Source organism: Delphinapterus leucas, chromosome 2 (genome assembly GCF_059928025.1).
Source record: "Delphinapterus leucas isolate spDelLeu-1000000601 "Yukka" chromosome 2, BTC_Dleu_Yukka2, whole genome shotgun sequence".
Taxonomy (NCBI): domain Eukaryota; kingdom Metazoa; phylum Chordata; class Mammalia; order Artiodactyla; family Monodontidae; genus Delphinapterus; species Delphinapterus leucas.
In genome coordinates, this window is record NC_143130.1 from 154,720,923 (window position 1) to 154,741,396 (window position 20,474).

Below are 20,474 nucleotides of genomic sequence, written 5' to 3' on the forward strand. Positions count from 1 at the left end.
TTGAAGGAGAAAAACTGTATTTATACTCTTAGTAGATGCAGAAAAAGAATTTGGTAAAATTCTGTACTCGTTCATGATAATAACTCTCAGCATACTAGGAAGAAAAGGAAACACTCTTTATTGAAAATGGGTGTCTGCCAAAATCTCACAAGAGATATCAGTGTAAATGGGGAAATGTCGAAAGCATTCCTTCTAAGGTTAAGAGCAAGAAGAGGATGCCCACTGACATTTCTTCTATCCAGTGTTTTACTGGAGGTCAAGAGCCAGTATAATAAAACAAGAAAAAGAAATTAAAAGCATAAGGATCAAAAGGGAGGAAATAAAATTTATTTATTTGCAGATAATACATTATCTACATAGAAAACTGAAAATAAGCTACAGATACACTTGTGGCATTAAGTGCATTCACATTGTTGTACAACCACATCACCAAGAGAACAACATGCATAAAAATGATAAGCTATCTAGGGATAAATTTAGGAAAGACTTTTATAAGGAAATTTTATAAGACTTTGTTTAGAGACAGAGAAAACCTAAATAAATTAGTAAATAGGATGTACATGGATAGGAAGACTTAATATCATAAATGTTTCAGTTCTCATCAAATTGATCTCTGGATTCAATACAGGTTCCAACCAAAATCTCAAGTTTTGTTGTTGTACTTGACAAGCCAATTCTAAAATGATAATGGATAGGCAAAAGACCAAGGATGGTGAGAACTCACTGAAGAAGAGAAAAGGGTGGAGGAGTATCTTATTAAGAATATAAAGATATGATCATTAAGAAAATACAGTATCTGAAAAGGTACAAAGTGACCAGCGGAGCAGAATAGAAAGTTGGAAGCAATCATACAGATATAGATGGAAGTTTGATATATGACAGATGGCATTGCAGATCGTGGAAAAGGATGCATTTCTCAATAAATGGTGCTGGGATAATTGGTTATCCATACAGGAAGAAAAGTGAAATTAGATCTCTGCCTCATACTATCCATATAATCAATTTCAGGTGCAAAACTTTAAACTTCTAGAATAGAATAAGGGAGACCATCTTTAACACCTTATTGTAGGAAACAAAAGTAAAAACATAAGCAAGATTCCTTCAGTAAGAAAAAGACAACCCAATAGTGGTATCAGAAAAGAGGTAACATGTGCTCAACATCATTATGAATCAGATGAATATAAATGAAGAATGCAGTGAGATTTTACACCCTCTTAAAAGAGGGAAGAATTAAGATACTTGACAGTACTAAGTGTTGGAGGGGATGTGGGTCAGCAGGAGCACTTATATTTAGTGGCAATGTATCACATACATTTGAAAATTCACATAAATTTGAAAATTGTTGTTATCACATACATTTGAAAATTCGCATAAATTTGAAAATTGTTTTTATCACATAAATTTGAAAATTCACATAAATTTGAAAATTCACATAAATTTGAAAATTGTTGTTATCACATGCATTTGAAAATTCACACACTCTGTGACTCAACTCCTAGCCGTATACACAAGAGAAGTTCTTCCACATGTGCACCAGGACATGTATGCAAGAGTGTTCACAACTGCACTGTTTATAATAGCGATCAGCTTGAAATAGCCAAAATAGCCATTAATGAGGGAATAGAAAAATAAGTTGTAATGTATTTCCAAAATGGAATACCAAGCAGCAGGTAAAGTTATCAATTTCAGCTGTACTTAGAAAGGATAAATCTCAGAAGTATCGTATTGAGTAACAAAAGCAAGTCCCAGGAAACTACTACAGTAGATACCATTTTTATAGAGCTCAAAAACAAACAAAATTAACTGTATTTTGTTTAAGTATGCATACACAAACGCACACAGAAACAAAGAATAAAACTATATTTTAAAAAATGGAAGGGGATGAATGATAAGGGAAGGTTAAGGATGAGGAGGAACACATGGGTTGATAATGTGACTCTTGAGTTGGGTAGTCAGTTCATTATAATATGTTTTATAACTTCTACATCAATTGTAAATAGTATTTGGTATGTGTCAAATAACATAATAAACATGAAAAAATATAGATTTTTTTAAAAGTAGTGTCACCAAATTGTACATACAGAATGATTGTGGTTATATAAGCATTAATAAGACAGAAAGGAAACACATTAAAGTGTTTCCACTTTTCTGGGTTTTTAATATTTTTTCAATGGATTGTGTGACTTTTATCATAGAAAAAATGTTAACCTTGATTTTATATTAAGTAATTTCATTGTGCCAGAATTTCAGTGCTCGGAAATAATAGAATTCTGTGATATTATAGTTGAAAGAGGAAAATTGAAGTCTGAAAGAAAAATCAATTGAAATTTTATAATATAGGATTATTGCTGTTTTTCCAAATATACTGTTTTGCTTTTGTCCTTCTTTCCTTTTTGAGCTCTGTAAGGAGGACTGTGGGTGATTTGACAGCGTGTGCCGTAAACTACTGACAAGTACAGTCACATAACAAGGAAAACAAGAACTATAATGAGTTTCAAGGCTACACATTTTTTATTCATTGATTCTAGGATCAATTATTCCCCACTACATGTGATGAAAATTCTTCTTTTGTGAAGGATTCATAGTATGCAAAAACACAGTAATAAATGCATGTAACAATCTGGTGGTAGGAAGAGCTTCTAGAGTATGGTAAGGGTTTAGTTTTACTTTTGTGAGCATCTGAGGATAGTTTACTGCTCCTTATGTTGTCAGAGATCCTAGGGGTCTGTCGGCTGAGATTTTGCTGTCATCATCCTAAGTTTTTCAGGGCTTTTTTCCTAAGTGGATGAAAACTTTTCTCTTTTAGCAGGTTCATGCCATCCAAACAAGCAGCATTCAGGAGTAGCCAAAACACAGAAGGAGGGAGAAGATGGTTCCTCATACAGCAGACGGTACAACCCAAGTACGGTTACGGCTGAACTTCAGCGGCTAGCTGAGAAGCAGGCAGCAAGGCAGTATTCTCCATCCACTCACGTCAGTCTCCTCACCCAGCAGGTATGGATAGTTTGGGGTGTCAGAGAGTTCTTTGGATCGCTGGATAGGGTTAACTACAGGGTACTCTGTCCTTCCCTGTCTTTCCTAATGCCCATATGCTGTTGCCTGTTGAATGAATATTAGTTGGTTTCAAGCTAAAGAATAAAAGCATTCCTTCAGCTTTAAAGAAAGGGTTTCTGTCACAGGTATTGCAAACTTAAGTGTGCTGCTAGCTATGATGTACTTACTTCATGGATAAATAGACTTGAATGTTCAGCTGTAAATGCACTTTTAAAGGATCTTTAAAAATAACTTATTTCTCTGGTAAAATTTTCCAGTGAGTTCTAGCCTTATAAATCTTTTTACCAGAATGCCATAACATTACCTTTTACTTTTTTTTTTTTTTTTTTAACTTTACTGCCTTTCATCTCATGATGTCAGGATCTTTTCTGGGCACTGATTAATGAATTTCAATACACCCTCATCCAACACATATCATCCTCACATTTTACAGATGGGGGAAACTGGGGCTGAAATGAGTGATGTAGTCAAGGTCATCCGGCAAGCTTGATGGATACCACGATTTTGACTTTGTTGTATATATACTGACAAGCTTACAACACAGTGAAGTTAGATGAAAGCTTTTAAGAACTTTGGGATTCTTTTTGCCCTTCTTGATGATTATCCCCATGGTATTTAACTGGAAATAGAAGCCATGTTTTTTTCCCTTTCCTTAATGCAAGCGGCCTCAAAGTCCTCCAAAGGAATTATTCTGATTTAACTCCACAGTTATATTTTGCTATATCTTTGTGGTGTCATGTCCCTTAACTGGTGGCAACTCTCTAGTGATAATTGAGTCTAGGAAAAAGTGAAGCTGTAGATTACTTCAAGTGCATGTTAAAAGTAGGCAACATACTGCTCCCTGGTGGTGCCCTACTTTTCTGTGTAAAATTCTGGACCACAATTCAAAGTAAGCCTTAGCTTTACTTCAAAGTGCCTCATCCCAGAGTGTGAGGTTGTAATTAATGTTCTTTTTCAAATCCCTGATAGTTTGAAGGGAGTAGATAAGGAAGCCTAATGTGAACTAGGAAGTGAAGAATCTTATACGGCAGTGTTGAGACTTGAAGGGAGTTAATAGTTAGATTTTAGTGACAGAATGATGGGAAAAGGAAATGGAATATCATGGCCATGGTAGAATGGGAAGGAATTGTGAAATGTGAAGTGGCTATCAGGAAGGTAGAGGGCCAGTGATCTGCTACACTTTTTTCAGTGGGTCACTGACTAGAGTATATGTTCCAATTTTTAACGAGCAGCTAGAAGCACCAAGACATTAAGAAATTTTCTTTGCAATTATAGTAAAAAACATAGCCCATATTAGTGTTTACATATTTTCACCTCCTATCATTTGGGAGACAGCAAAGCTTGCCTAAATGAAAGGATCCTGATCCTTTGGGAATCCAAGGTGATTGTATCCTTATTGGAAAGTCGTTCCCCTTCAGTCTGTCTCATCTAAGAAGAATTTCAGTGCCAGTGAATTAAAATTCCATCAGACTTCTCTTCATAGAGATCTGAACTCACCATTAGATGTCAGTCTTAACTTTTAGAGCCTTGGTAATAAATAGGGTGGTTAATCCTTGGTGCAATACTGAGGGAGGGACTGTAGTATGTAATAAGCAGGGTGCAGTAGTGGGAAAAGGGCTGGATTAGCCATATAAAGACCTGCTTTCTTCTGCCACTTACTAGCTGTGTGATCTTGGGCAATTCACTCAACTTCCGTTAACCTCAGGGTCTCTATTTGTTGATGAGGAAAATACAACAGGGTCATGAGGATAGTATGCAGGAACCTTTCTGTAAAGTCTGAATGCCATATATTGATACTTGGAAAAGATTGCTATTTCAACCGTAAAAGGCTTTTAATAATAAATGGTTTCTAATTTGATTTGAAATCAGTTTTTGGATAAAATATTGTGTTACCAAAATGAATGTTGTTATTGAAAAGCTCAAGTATGTGTTATTTGTGTTATTTCCCCTTGGAGAAAGTAGTTCCTTAATTTGGATTTTGGGAAATTCTTCTATTGTTCTTTTTCTGGTAAATAATAACACGTTATAATGGCTTAATAAGGGCCCTGGGACATCTGTTTACTGGCCATTTCCTTTTACTCATAGCTGTGTTTGAAAGAAAGTGCCTTGGTTCCTTACTCACTGAGGCAAGTGATAAGGTGTCTGTAGTCCTGGTGAGAGGCAGGCATCCAGACAGAACGTGCTGAAAGCTCTGCTCTCCTCTCTGGACTTGGAGTGTGAAACCTTCAAGTCAGCTCCACCAGAAATAACTCTGTGTCCAGTAGTCACTTGAAATGTTTTTTATTTCCTCTTACCTGTGATTATTTCCTTATTTTCAATTCCTATTTTGCGTTTTCTTTTTTTTCACATATCCAATAGGGTTAATGAAGATTTTCTTTCCCCCTTCCCTTTTCTTGATAGGATATATTTATTCATTCTGTTGTTTTATTGTTTGTTAATTGGTTCTCTTCTTGTTTTATCTTTGCTAACTTCCTTCCTTCTGTTTTCCCTAGCTTTATTTTGTTATTTCCTTCCAATTTCTTGAGTTGGGTACCTCATTTATTTTCACTCATGTCTTATTTTTTATTATATTTAAAGCTATGGATTTTCCTCTGAGTATTGCTTTCATTATATGCCATAAACCCTGATATATCTTTACATTGCTTTTCTGGGCAAGGCGTTAAGAGACCTTCCACTAAGTAAGGTATGCTGATTTTAAGTTATTTGTGCTATTTTGGAAGATGAGTATAAAAACCCTGAAATTTGGGACTTCCCTGGTGACCCAGCAGTTGGGACTCTGTGCTTCCACCACAGGGGGCGTGGGTTTGATCCCTGGTCGCGGGGAACTAAGATCCCGCATGCTGCACAGCGTGGCCAAAAAAAATGAAATTTGAGGGAATTTCTGAAAAATCACTTTATTTTGTCTATGATTTCAACTACTTGCTCATGAAAGCTTTTAGTGGCATTCTCCGTAGAACTTTTTATTCAAATATATTCTTTGAATTTGTTCATTCAAAAACATTTTGTTACGCTCTTGAGAGTGTTCCAGGCCTTGGTACTAAGCCACGGGGATGATATAAGACATAGACCTCTGGGGCTTCCCTGATGGCACAGTGGTTGAGAGTCTGCCTGCCAGTGCAGGGGACACGGGTTCGAGCCCTGGTCTGGGAAGATCCCACATGCCGCGGAGCAACTGGGCCCGTGAGCCACAATTACTGAGCCTGCGCGTCTGGAGCCTGTGCTCCGCAACAAGAGAGGCCGCGACAGTGAGAGGCCCGCGTACCGCGGTGAAGAGTGGCCCCCGCTTGCCACGACTAGAAAAAGCCATCACACAGAAACGAAGACCCAACACAGCCATAAATAAATAAATTAATTAAAAAAAAAAAAAGACATAGACCTCAGCGTGAAATAACTCACAATCTGGTAAGGGTGACAGCCACATAAACATATGATAGTACTAGCATGGCATCTGCAGAGATGTTTCTAGGGAATAACAAAACCACCAAAGGGTATCTAACCCAGCCTGTGGGTGGGAGTGGGAAGGCCAAAGCAGCCTTCTTGAAAGAGATTACACCTACACTGAATCTTAAGGGTGGGCTGGTGGGTGGCAGAAGAAGGGTAGGGCAGGCTCCAAAATAAGCTAGCATGTGTGTATCTGGGGAAACAGAAAGCTGGTGGTTAGTGGTGTTGGAGGATAGGGAGCAGCTGGGATGGAAGCTGGAGGAGAAGACAAGGGCTGATTCAAGGAGAGCTTTGAATGCCCTGTGAAGGAACTCTGCTCTTTATCTCATAGATGACCTGGAGCCACAGAGACAAATGGGCCTTGCCTTTTAGCTGCATCACTTAGGTAGCTGGGAGGAGGATGGATTGCAGGATGAAGCAATGCCATACCCTTTTCCTCCCTGCTCACTGTTGAAGATGCTGAGGAACAGTGAATTAACCAGAAGAAAAGAAGCAAAGTACTCTGACAACCCCAAAATTTGATAATAAAGCTTGAAGTTCCCTGAATTTCCATTAGAGGCTAGATTCTTATGAATTTGTATGGCTAAAAACAGAACCTCATTTATCTTGCAATTACTTTTACTCTTTCTGCTATGATTTAACTTTACTTATAGACTAGAACATATGAGAATATTGAAATTTCCCTGCCACACGAAGTGGCCACCGTGGCCACTTTGGAAGTGTTTGCATATGCTGGAAATACAGAGACACGTGTTCTTAACATATGATTATTCAACAAATACCTAACAAATCTGAGCAGAGAGCAGGTCAAATTTAGTTCTTTCCCTTGGCACGTGAGAAGCTGGTTATCTCTGGGGACTGGAATCCTTTGGAAATCATACATCCCTGAAAGCAGGGTTTTCTAGAAGCGTCGTTCTCTTGTGGGGGAGAGTGCTATGGTAGCTGAGGTGGGCTGGCGTAGAGCTTGAGTGTGAGGTCTCACTATGTCTGCCTCATCCAGTGCCGGGAGAGGTGTGCTTTACAACTGTAGCCCTCTGCACGCACAGAAGTAGCCCTTTGTGGTCACTGCTGTCAGCGAACAGGAGAATGTGGCGAGGTAACCCAGCTCTGCGGTGAGGAGAGGGAGAGGAGAGGGAGCCCTGGCCTGTCTGTGCGGGCCAGTGTGAGATTGCAGGACCCAGCTATCATTAGGAGCAGCGCCAGCTCTTCCAGCCTGGGAGTTTAATCAAAGGAATAACAGCAGACCACCCAGGCGAGGGCTCCGATGCTTGCGCATGTGCTGTGTCAGGCTCTGTTCCCAGGCCAGCCGGTGCCCGGGATGTGGCCAGGCCTCCTGGAAATGTGCTGACAGATACATAGGAGGGAGGAGATGCTTTTTGCTTCTCACATTTTTCATTTAGAGGGCGAGTAGGAGAGAAAACCGTTCAATTTCTTTCCACTTTTGCTCCTTACCCTGATACTTTTCTGCCTAGTCCTAGAGGAGGGCATATGTTGAGGTAGAGAATGTTTGCTTACACTGCTTACTCATTCACTCGCACTCATTCCTATACAAAGGAATTCTTGTATCATTTCTTCTGCTTCAGCGGTTACCATTGTGATCATGCTCATTTCATCAGGGTCCACAGTGGACCTGAGTCAATCTCAGTTTCAGAAATATCAATTTGAAGTTGAAACTGGCAGAGAGGAAGCTAAGTTTTCTGAAATGGTTACAGTTCTCTAGGATTGGAGCCAGTGGCCCCCAGTTTATCACAAGCTTGGGCATTTGGCACTGGAAACTGTCTTCCTGCCTCCTCAGTGTATCTGGACACATTTGAACTACTGTACATTTGTGTTCTGATTTCGTAGATTTTTCCCCAAGTCTAGCTTCTTAGGTTCTGTATTTTTCTGGGTAGAAAAATTGTACTTCTTTGTATTATATACATTACTTTTTCCCATGTCTAGAAACAGAAAAGGGTAAATAGAAAAAGCAGAAGCTCTTGAGTCATCGAGACCTTGGACAAGTTATTTAACTTCCCTGTGCCTTGATTTTCTTCTCTGTCAAGTGGGGTAACTTTAGCATCAAGATGAATTCTCCTGCATCTCTGTGCCTCCCTGCTCTAGGTTCTAGCTCCATTTGATCCTATCTAATTCTCTAGCTCTTCTATGTCTTTTGAGGCTTTAAATCCCCAGTTTTCCTTAGGTCCTTGGCCTACTGATGGTCTCTTATTCTAAAATAACCTTTCTTTTCTCTTACTGTATCGACCAACTCTCTCTCAAAGTCACTGATGACCTTGGAATTGCCAACTTCAGTCACCTATTTTTAATCCTTACTCTCTTTTTTAGCACATGACACTATTATTGACTGCCTCCTACGTGAAAACTTCCCTTAGCTTCTCCAGCCTTCAGTAAGTCCTCTGAGAACTCATCCTCTACCTACCCCCTGAAAAACTAGATACCAGTTTCAACATTTTTAAAAAGCCACTGGTATAAAGACCTGAAATATAGAAACTGACAACAGCAGAGTCTCTCTGATTAAAGAAGGGGGTTGATGCCTGGGCATCTGCTTCTCGCTGTTCTTCATAGGTATCTTCCAACATGCCTCTGAATTCCAGAGCTCAACCGAACTTCTTTCCTCTCTATAGTCTCCCCTTGGGTAAACTTTCTCTTCCCATAGCTTCATCTAGTGCTGTTCTGCAGATTTCTCCCAAACATGCATCTTTAGTTTGAACCTGTTTGCTGAGTGTCATGTCCAAATTTCCAACTGCCTGCTAGACATTTCCATCTGACTGTATTACAAGGATCCAAAATATTCAACATATTTTAAACATGCTTTGAAAATATTCAAAAAATATTCAACATATCTAAAACCTATTTGTTCTTCTTCCCTTTTCCCATTTGTATTAGTGACACTGCAGTTCTCTTAGGGAGTTAGGTATGGAGCCTTTGATTTCTCATCATCTCTCTTTGCTTCTTCATTCTCTCTACGTCCAGGCAGTTGCCCGTTCTTATTGATTCTGACTCTATAATGTCTCTGATATATATCTTCTCTGTTTCACTTTCACATCTACTGTCCTGCTTAAGGACTTAATTATCTCTTGACTGGACACCTACAGTTACCTCCTAAGTAGTCTCCAGGCCATTCTCCTCTGTTCACCCTAGTCTTTGCTCTAAAGGAATCTTTCTAAATTGCAAGCCTGATAATCATACTCCTCTGCTCAGGAATCTCGAAGGGGCTTCCTGTTATCTTCAAGGTGAAGCCCCAGCTATTGAATATTATTCAAAGCCGTTGTGTGGAATCTGGCTCCAGGCTATTTCTCCAGCCTCTCTCCTTCCCATCACATATGTTTTTGTGCAGCTCACCCAGAATTTCTCTTAGTCTCCATGCTTAGTCTGAGCTATCTTCTCATGGGAAATGTTCCCCAGTCACCATATCTAACTGTTTGCATTTGTCCAGGCTCAACAAAGGTGCCACTTCACTGTGTCTGTCCAGATAGCTGTCTCCTTTAATGGACAGTGAGCTCTTTGGAGGCAGTGTCCTTTGCTGCCTCAGAACCTGACTCACAGGTAGTACTCAGTAAATGTGCTGATTCTACGGGACTGTAAGGTACTTGATTAAAGATGGGGAGGTGAGGGGCTTCCCTGGTGGCGCAGTGGTTGAGAGTCCGCCTGCCGATGCAGGGGACACGGGTTCGTGCCCCAGTCTGGGAAGATCCCACATGCCGTGGAGCGGCTGGGCCCGTGAGCCATGGCCACTGAGCCTGTGCGTCCGGAGCCTGTGCTCCACAATGGGAGAGGCCCCAGCAGTGAGAGGCCCACATACCGCTAAAAAAAGAAAAAATGATGGGGAGGTGACCATGTCCATTTTTTCACCAGTTTTTTCCAGCGTGGTATATAGTGTGTATTCAACACACATTTTTTAAAATAAATAAGTGAAAGAAGAACCCCCTGCTGCCCTAGCCAGAAGTCATCTTTCCATTGTCTATGTCCCTTTGGCCCTTCATTAGTCACTCTCTATAATAAATCTGTTATTGTTATTTTATGTCTCTTCTTTCCTGTTGAGTTATAAACTATGTGATGGCTGTTCTTTCTAACCCATCACCCAGCACAGCAACCTTGCCCTTGGTAGGCACTTATCACATGCTTGCTGAATTGAAAAGAATTTCTCTTCTGTGTTATGTTGGTTTTTATGTTCTTTTTAAAAACTATTCCTCTTCCATTTTTTTTGCTGACAATGCTGCACCTGCCCTTCATAATAAAGCAGTGGACATTAGTTGAATGTCTGCTTTGTACTGGGCACTGTGCTAAATACTTTATATGCATTATCTCTTTAACCTTATGAAGTAGATACTTAATTTTTTTTACAGGTGAAGAAAATAGCTGAAAGGATAAGTGACTCTGCTAAGGTCACATAAATGGCAAGTAACCGCACCAGGACTCAAACCCAAGTCTCTTTGACTTCACACTCTTTCCATCAGTGTTTTTCTGTTTCTTCCTGTTTGAAACAGGACTCTCACCTCTCATCAGACTACAGTGATGGAGCTTAACACTGCTGTAGAGTCGTAGCCAAGCCAGCAGATTATTTTGTAGTGAAGTCAACTTCAACACTGTGCAGCCTTCTTAATCCCCAGGGTTGCAGTGGGAATGGATCTATTTATCGTGGTGGTGGCAGCCCCTATCGACTCAAAAACTGAATGTATAAATTGGAAGCGCTCGAAAGGGATGTGGCCATCTTGTAAGGTTTTCCAAGAATATCTTTGGCAATTCTTGATCTGGCACTCTTTGTAGATTTTGGAACACCAAGTGTCTATATGTGTATGTATATTATGTAAATGACAACGTTCAAGAGAGCGGGAAGGTACAACAAGAGAACTTACTGCTAGTGTAGCAGAACTACAGACATTCCTTGCTTTTCCTAACCCCTTTAAAAATGTGATTAATGTTATAACTCTTATCTCCCGGTGATTGGAGTGTAAATTTCTTGAGGTTCATTTTATCAGTATCCAAGAATTTATAAAGGAGTTGAAGCTGCCTTAAAACATGTTGGTTGTTGTGACTGTTGATTTAATACCTGCTCAGGAAGTGCCCTTGGAAGAATGGTTAAAAAGTAGCTGTTTAAGGATGATTCTTTTCATGTTCTTGATTGAATATATTCTCTAATATTTATCCAGTGATGAAAATCGTGTAATAAGTACAGATCTGGCATTTTGGGTTTTCATTTTCTTTTTTCTTGAGTGAAACAGGTCTTGGTCCACTGGTGTTTTTTATTCAAGGATTGCCTTTTGTTCCAGCAACACATGGTAAAAACAAGTCAGGCAGGACTAGCCACTGCATTACCCTATTCCAAATCATTCAGGGCCCTGTGGTCAGGGGAATGAAAGTTCCACGACAGGCTCAGTTGATCCCATCATATTCTGATGAGCCTTCGTGTATGAATGACACAGAGAACGTTGTTCTCACGATGATATTGGTGTAGTTCTGAGTACAGTATGAATACAGATTTAGAAAAATTTATCTCCACATCAGTGATATGAAGTTATTTTTAACCTTTTTTGGAGTCAGAGATCCCTTCGAGAATTGAATGGAGGCTATAATTTTTCTCCTGAAAAAAATATGCACCCACACTTAGAGATGTGCATTAATTTCAGAGGGTTCATAGACACTCCCTCCCGCTCCAACTTGACTCCCTCTTGATGCCCTATGGGCCCATGGTCTCCAAGTTAAGAACTTCTGAAAACTTTTAGGTAGCATATGGTTGTTAATATCAGTAATTTCGCCAAAAATGATCACCCCAAATTTGTGATTATGTTTGCTTAACACCTTCTTTGTATATTTCAGTGATACCCCCTTCTAGGCCATAATCTCCATGAAGGCAAGGATTTTTGTAATTTAAAAAAATTGTTCTCAATTCTCAAAAGAATGCCACAGAGTGTCTGATAAATATTTGTTGGATTAATGAAATAATCTTGTGAAACCCCATCTCTAGACCTCATCAGACAAGATTTATTTAAGATTTTATGGACCATGCTATAATGAGGAGGGTGAGCTATGCCAAGATTGTTAGCTGCACTGGGAATGCTATGCCACTGATTTGCTCACGTGTTAAGCGGTTACCAAGTCTTTAATGTTGAATTTCCATCTCCATTTTGATAAATAAGATACATGAAATTTGCAAACTGCCTTAGTGAACCTGAGGTTCCTTAAGTGAATCTCAAAAAGGGTGTTAGCCCTTTGCAGTTTCAGTGCCAAGAAGAAACAGATATAGTATATTCATTGTGTAGACAAGGAACAAAATCTGTACGTCTAAGCTATTATTTCACTCATTTGAGAACTTTGCCCCAAACTTCAAGACCAGGCAGAAATCATCTCTAAAATTATGCAGGGCGATATAGCAAGAACAACACTTATCCCTCAGTCTAGTCACTGATTATTTCATTTCCCCTTATTCCAAAGCAGTCCTTCCCTTGTGGTATTTGTAAAAAGAGGTAATTTGGAACCTTTAATTTCCTTGCTAACCTTCCAGTGACATGAATCACTTCTCTACTCACTGGTGAAACTAGCTACTAGCTGGAGATTGAGGGGTGTGTGTGTGTGTGTGTGTGTGTGTGTGTGTGTGTGTGTGTGTCTTTGGGACTAGATGAGACCCACTTCATTTATATAAATGCTTTTGTGCCTACTGGGTAAACTCTAGGGGTACAATGGAATAAGATACAGTCCCTGTCCTAAAGGAGCATGTAATTTGTGGGGCAAGGTAGGCGAGTAAACCTGTAATTATAATACAGTGCAAAACATGGCATGAAGCTTTTCAACTCTACCGTTATGTTCTTTTTTTTTTCTTTCTTTCTTTTTTGCGGTATGCAGGCCTCTCACTGCTGTGGCCTCTCCCGCTGCGGAGCACAGGCTCCGGACGCGCAGGCTCAGCGGCCATGGCTCACGGGCCCAGCCGCTCCGCGGCATGTGGGATCTTCCCGGACCAGGGCACAAACCTGTGTCCCCTGCATCGGCAGGCGGACTCTCAACCACTGCGCCACCAGGGAAGCCCTCCTTAACACTTTTATTATGGCAATTATCATATTCTGGAGGCCTTTAATATTGCTATTTGTCTAGGTGTCTGTCTCACTAGATTACCAATTCCTTCATGGCTTAGGGGCAAAGGCCACATTTTAGTACCCATTCTCTTAGGACTTTACCCAAGGCTTTGCCCATGATCAGCAATACAGTAAATATTTATTGAATTATCTTTGAGTTCTGGACTTCATTCGAGCATTCAGGACCGTAGCATTTCTAGAGCGTGCGCCAGTAGAGCAATAGTGATTTAGTTAGGCCTGACCCTGGATCCTCTTTGGACACCAAAAGGTTATGTATCTGGGTGGGTGGTGGGTATATTCTGGGAAGCCATCAGGGCAATACTATCATATTTTAATTATAGCACTGGCAGCGGCGCTACTTTTAGCAAACAGCAGTAAAAAGCAGTAACACTTGGGCGGGCCAGCCACCGGAAATTGGCCTCCCCCTCTGTGTTTCTTCTACCCCCTCTTTCAATCCATCACCTGTATTTATTCCTGCTGTAATTTAAACACCTGTCTAGATGGAATGCGTGCAATGTGTCCCTACCCCACACATTCAGATATTTGCTCACCTGCCTTATTCGGAAGGTTGGCTCTAAACTAAACAGAGTTTTGGTACTAAAAGAAAAAAATGCACTGAGGTCACCGTGGCAGTGGACATGAGGAAGGGAGTGGAAGTGGCACCTCTGGAGAAGCCGCTCCAGGAGAGAGGGAGCAGAAGAGAAAGAGGAGGAGGAGAGCAAGGGGTGAAACATCTCCCAGCAGCCCCTAAGGCTTAGGCCGTGATACAAGCTGGTGGCTAGATTTCCCCACAGACCCTCATTCATTTAGCTAGACAACTAGAGAAAGGCAGGGGTGGAAGAATATTTAACAAGCTGGTTGTTAGGAGGCTTAAATGTCTTGGTTTATTATTTTTTTTAATAGATCTTTATTGGACTATACTTCACAATACTGTTAGTTTCTGTTGCACAACAAAGCGAATCAGCCATATGCACACACATGTCCCCATATCCCCTCCCTGTTGAGCCTCCCTCCCACCCTCCCTATCCCACCCCTCTAGGTGGTCACAAAGCACCGAGCGGATCTCCCTGTGCTATGCGGCTGCTTCCCACCAGCCAACTATTTTACATTAGGTAGTGTATGTATGTCCGTGCTACTCTCCCTTCGCCCCAGCTTCGCCCTCCCACCCCGTGTCCTCAAGTCCATTTTTTATGTCTGTCTCTTTATTCCTGCCTTGCAACTAGGTTCATCAGTACCATTTTTTTTTTATTCCATATATACGTGTTAGCAATGGCCATTATCAAAAAATCTAGAAACAGTAAATGCTGGAGAGGGTGTGGTGAAAAGGGAACCCTCCTGCACTGTTGGTGGGAATGTAAATTGATACGACCACTATGGAAAACAGTATGGAGGTTCCTTAAAAAACTAAAAATAGAACTACCATGTGACCCAGCAATTCCACTACTGGGCACATACCCTGAGAAAACCATAATTCAAAAAGAGACATGTACCACAATGTTCATTGCAGCTCTATTTACAGTAGCCAGGACATGGAAGCAACCTAAATGCCCACTGACAAATGAATGGATAAAGATGTGGCACATATATACAATGGAATATTACTCAGCCATAAAAGGAAACAAAATTGAGTTATTTGTAGTGAGGTGGATGGACCTAGAGTCTGTCATACAGAGAGTGAAGTAAGTCAGAAAGAGAATGTCTTGATTTATTTTTAATGACCACTATTTCTCATGGCAGCATAATGAGTAGACTTGAAATTTTAGAAGCTTGTTCTAAACTGTTTTATCCACTTTTGCATCCTTGGCATATTTAACAATTATTCATATTAATGTTTGAACATCCAAACAGCAATGAGAAATAGTAAAACCTCAAAGTTCTTGATAGAATTATTATCTCTACTCCTTCCCGTTGGTTGTTTTAATATCTTGTTCCTCACTCTGTTCGGGCATTTCTGCTAGTTTTTGGAAGATCCCCTGAGCTTTATGGAGGAGAAGCATTGAAAGGTTTTTCTTTCCTGTTCTTTCCTTTCCTTTCCTACCATCCCCTGTAGCAAGTGCTTCTCATACTTTAAGATGCATATGAATTACCTGTGGCTCTTGTCAAATGCAGATTTCTGTTCGCTGGGGCTGAGGCTGGCTTGAGTCTGCATTTTTAACAAGCTCCCAGGTAAGTGCAGGTGCTGCTGGTCCACAGACAGAATAGTAAGTTCAGGTTCAAAGGTATGAGGCAGTGGGAGTAACACAGTGGTTAAAACTACAAGATTGGGAGGTTTTGTATCAGGCAGGCCAGGAATTGAAACTAGGGGCTGACGCAATTATTTGTTCTTGAGCAAGGTTTTTACCTCTTAAACTCAGTTTCCCCATCTATAAATGAGGGCAGTAATTGTACCTGTCTTGAAGATTGAGTTAATTGCTTAGAACAATGCCTAGCAAAAACAAAGTGTTCATTAAATTTAGCCATCATTAGTGCTAATATGGCTTTGTTGTTATTATTACTGTTATTGTAGTGGAACCTGAGAGATTTCATATTTGCTAAAAAATTAATTATGGCAGAACATTTTAGAGGTCCAAACATAGACTTATAAAATTCTTATAGGCAACATAAAGATGTTGATATCCATTATCAGTAAGGCATGTTCTTCAACTCAATAATTAAAATGAGTTTTATTTAAGTATCCCATCTTCCAGACCCCTTTGTGACCAAGGCGTAAATTCATGAGTTGCCCAGCCTAGATTTAGTAGCATAGTCTCTGATTATTAGCCCAGAGAAGCCAACTGGCCCAGTGGCGACACCCTCTACCTTAATAGCCTAACACTCCTAACTAAAACGATGAGCCTCTGTTTTGGCACTGGCGCTGTGTCTTTATGTGCTGTGAGCCTGTCTTTTTAAAAAAATTCTCCAGCGGTGAAATGTTAACATTGTTGCAAATCAGGTATAAATAAATGCCATTTTCCATTTTCTCTTCATCTGTTCAAAGCTGGTTTTATTATGTTATCTGGAGAAATGTAGGTGGGAAGAGAAGCAGAGGCAGCCTGGTGACAGGAATAGTCATCATCCTTCTGTCCTGTTAAGGAAGAAACCTCCAGGTGTGAACTCTAACTGGCTTGTAGAGTGTCTTAAGATCTGTCCAATGCTGGGAGATTAGCCCTGCCCTTTGGTCTTTCCTAGTAAAGACAAGGTGCTGCTAGGGCCAGAATTGATGCTCTGGTCCATTTTAGTTCAGTGACTTCTTCTGCCTATTCTAGAAAAAACTGAGAAGCTGAAAGGAAGGACCAGAGGCATTCTTAATTCATTTAATCTAGAGATAATTTGCTTAGACTGAACTTTAGCCAGGCATAAATCTGTACCCATAAGATTCAGTCAGATCTGGTTGAGGCTCTAGAGCTGTGCTGTCTTTTAAGGTGGCCACTACCTTCATGTGGCTTTTTAAATTTAAGTTAAATAAAGTCTAAAACCCAGTTCCTCAGTCACAGTCACATTGCAAGTGCATAATAGTCACCTGTGGCTAGTGGCTACTGTATTGGACAGTGCAGATTATAGAACATTTCCATCACAATTGTTAATGGATGATGGATTCCATCCATTTCTATTGGGTAGTGCTGCTCTAGAACAAGGATTGAAAGTACTTGTCTCCCCTGTCAGTTCTGATTGTTTAGTGACAGCTGCCTGGAGGACTGTGTAAAAAAGACTCTGAGGCCATATCTAAGTGAGCCCCGAATTGTTTGATTATTCATTAGCAATGTATGTCCTAGGAAGACAGAGCTGGGTGGAATGGAGGTAGTTCTGGGCTAGGCACTGAGTGTCTTCTAGACAAAACCACAGAAGTAAGAGTAGAATATTTTAGAGGGTCTGGTTTTTATTATTTAATAGAGATCGGTTACTTTTCTTTTTAATTTAATTTTTATTTTTGGCCGCGCTGGGTCTTTGTTGCTGCGTTCGGGCTTTTCTCTCCTTGCAAGACATGGGCTCTAGGTGCACTGGCTTAAGTAGTTGCGGCACGCGGGCCCTAGAGGGCAGGCTCAGTGGTTGTGGTTCACAGGTTTAGTTGCTCCACAGCATGTGGGAGCTTCCTGGACCAGGGATAGAACCCACGTCCCCTGCATTGGCAGGCTAATTCTTAACCACTGTGCCACCAGGGAAGTCCCGGTTACTTTTTTTTTTTTTTTAAGTTAAAACATTTTATTTTGCTCCTACTCTATGGGAGGCACTATGGTTTTTATATAATAAATGTTCCTATTGTGGCATCCCAGTTAGAAAATTCTGTACATAAGAGTACTGTTGATTTCAGCAAGTGAGTGCATATGTGAATCTCTGGATTAGTTATCTGCTGCTCAAAAAGTGCACTATGAAAGGTAGAAGATCTGTGTAAACATGCCTGGCATCTGGCAGCTGAACTTGGTAACATAAAGTCTAGCAAAACTTTATTATTCAAATGTATAATGTATTACTTAAAAGAACTACTTTTCATAATCCACTGAGATGCATTATCCAAGAGGATGATAAAGGTGACAGTAAGCTGCCATTTCCCAGGCGTATGTCATGTGAGGGGTACTTAGTGCTGTGGCCGATAATACATATGATCCCTGTATTTCCAGAGAGACTTAATTTATCCCCCCACACCCGCTATCCCCCTTCGTGTCCATACGATTCTTCTCTACATGTGTGTCTCTATTTCTGCCTTGCAAACTGGTTCATCTGTACCATTTTTCTAGATTCCACATATCTGCGTTAATATTCGATATTTGTTTTTCTCTTTCTGACTTACTTCACTCTGTATGACAGTCTCTAGGTCCATCCACGTATCTACAAATGACCCAATTTTGTTCCTTTTTATGGCTGGGTAATATTCCATTGTGTATATGTACCACATCTTCTTTATCCATTCGTCTGCTGATGGACATTTAGGTTGCTTCCATGACCTGGCTTTTGTAAATAGTGCTGCAATGAACATTGAGATGCATGTGTCTTTCTGAAGTACGGTTTTCTCTGGGTATATGCCCAGTCGTGGGATTGCTGGGTCATACGGTAATTCTATTTTTAGTTTTTTAAGAAACCTCCATACTGTTCTCCATAGTGGCTGTATCAATTTACATTCCCACCAACGGTGCAGGAGGATTCCCTTTTGTCTACACCCTCTCCAGCATTTCTTGTTTGTAGATTTTCTGATGATGTCCATTCTAACTGGTGTGAGGTGATACCTCATTGTAGTTTTGATTTGCATTTCTCTAATAATTAGTTACATTGAGCAGCTTTTCATGTGCCTCTTGGCCATCTGTATGTCTTCCTTGGAGAAATGTCTATTAAGGTCTTCTGCCCATTTTTGATTGGGGTGTTTGTTTTTTTAATATTGAGATTTAGTAGCATAGTCTCTGATTATTAGCCCAGAGAAGCCAACTGGCCCAGTGGCGACACCCTCTACCTTAATAGCCTAATACTCCTAACTAAAACGATGAGCCTCTGTTTTGGCACTGGCGCTGTGTCTTTATGTGCTGTGAGCCTGTCTTTTTAAAAAAATTCTCCAGCAGTGAAATGTTAACCATTGTTGCAAATCAGGTATAAATAAATGCAATTTTCCATTTTCTCTTCATCTGTTCAAAGCTGGTTTTATTATGTTTTATTACGTTATCTGGAGAAATGTAGGTGGACAGAGAAGCAGAGGCAGCCTGGTGATAGGAATATTTTCTCCCTTTCTGAGGGTTGTCTTTTCATCTTGTTTATAGTTTCCTTTGCTGTGCAAAAGCTTTTAAGTTTCATTAGGTCCCATTTCTTTATTTTTGTTTTTATTTTCATTACTCTAGGAGGTGGGTCAAAAAAGATCTTGCTGTGATTTATGTCAAAGAGTGCTCTTCCTGTGTTTTCCCCTAAGAGTTTCATAGTGTCCGGTCTTACATTTAGATCTTTAATCCATGTTGAGTTTATTTTTGTGTCTGGTGTTAGGGAGTGTCCTAATTTCATACTTTTACATGTAGCTGTCCAGTTTTCCCAGCACCACTTATTGAAGAGACTGTCTTTTCTCCATTGTATATCCTTGCCTCCTTTGTCATAGCTTAGTTGACCATAGGTGCGTGGGTTTATCTCTGGGCTTTCTATCTTGTTCCATTGATCTATATTTCTGTTCTTGTGCCAGTAGCATATTGTCTTGATTACTGTAGCTTTGTCATATAGTCTGAAGTCAGGGAGTCTGATTCCTCCATCTCTGTTTTTTTCCCTCAAGATTGCTTTGGCTCTTCAGGGTCTTTTCTGTCTCTGTACAAAATTTAAGATTTTTTGTTCTAGTTCCGTAAAAAAAATGCCATTGGTAATTTGATAGGGATTGCACTGAATCTGTAGATTGCTTTGGGTAGTAGAGTCATTTTCACAATATTGCTTCTTCCAATCCAAGAACATGGTAGATCTCTCCATTTGTTTGTGTCATCTTTGATTTCTTTCATCAGTGTCTTATAGTTTTATGAGTACAGGTCTTTTACTTCATTAGGTAGGTTTATGCCTAGGTATTTTATTCTTTTTGTTGCAATGGTGAATGGGATCATTTCCATAATTTCTCTTTCTGATCTTTTTGTTGTTCGTGTATAGGAATGCAAGAGATTTCTGTGCATTAATTTTGTATCGTACAACTTTACCAAATTCATTAATTAGCTCTAGTAGTTTTCTGGTGACATCTTAGGTTTCTCTATGTATAGTATCAAGTCATCTGCAAACAGTGACAGTTTCACTTCTTCTTTTCCAATTTGTATTCCTTTTATTTCTTTTTCTTCTCTGATTCCCATGACTAGGGCTTCCAAAACTATGTCGAATAAGAGTGGCGAGAGTGGCCATCCTTGTCTTGTTGCTGATCTTAGAGGAAATGCTTTCAGTTTTTCACCGTTGAGAATGATGTCTGCTGTGGGTTTGTAGTATATGGCCTTTATTATGTTG

General features: G+C 40.1%; 1 protein-coding gene across 15 annotated transcripts in view; it reads left to right on the forward strand.

The window, feature by feature from the left end:
* Window positions 1-20,474, forward strand: part of TTLL5 (tubulin tyrosine ligase like 5) — a 305,509-nt gene that overhangs the window by 130,222 nt on the left and 154,813 nt on the right. For 10 of the 15 annotated variants that reach the window (XM_022576495.3, XM_022576493.3, XM_089907984.1 and 7 more), the window contains one exon: window positions 2,807-2,994. In XM_022576495.3, the coding sequence (XP_022432203.1) occupies window positions 2,807-2,994 (188 nt within the window). The remainder of the gene's footprint in view (window positions 1-2,806; window positions 2,995-20,474) is intronic. The other 5 variants (XM_022576497.3, XM_022576503.3, XM_022576505.3 and 2 more) reach the window with 1 other exon arrangement.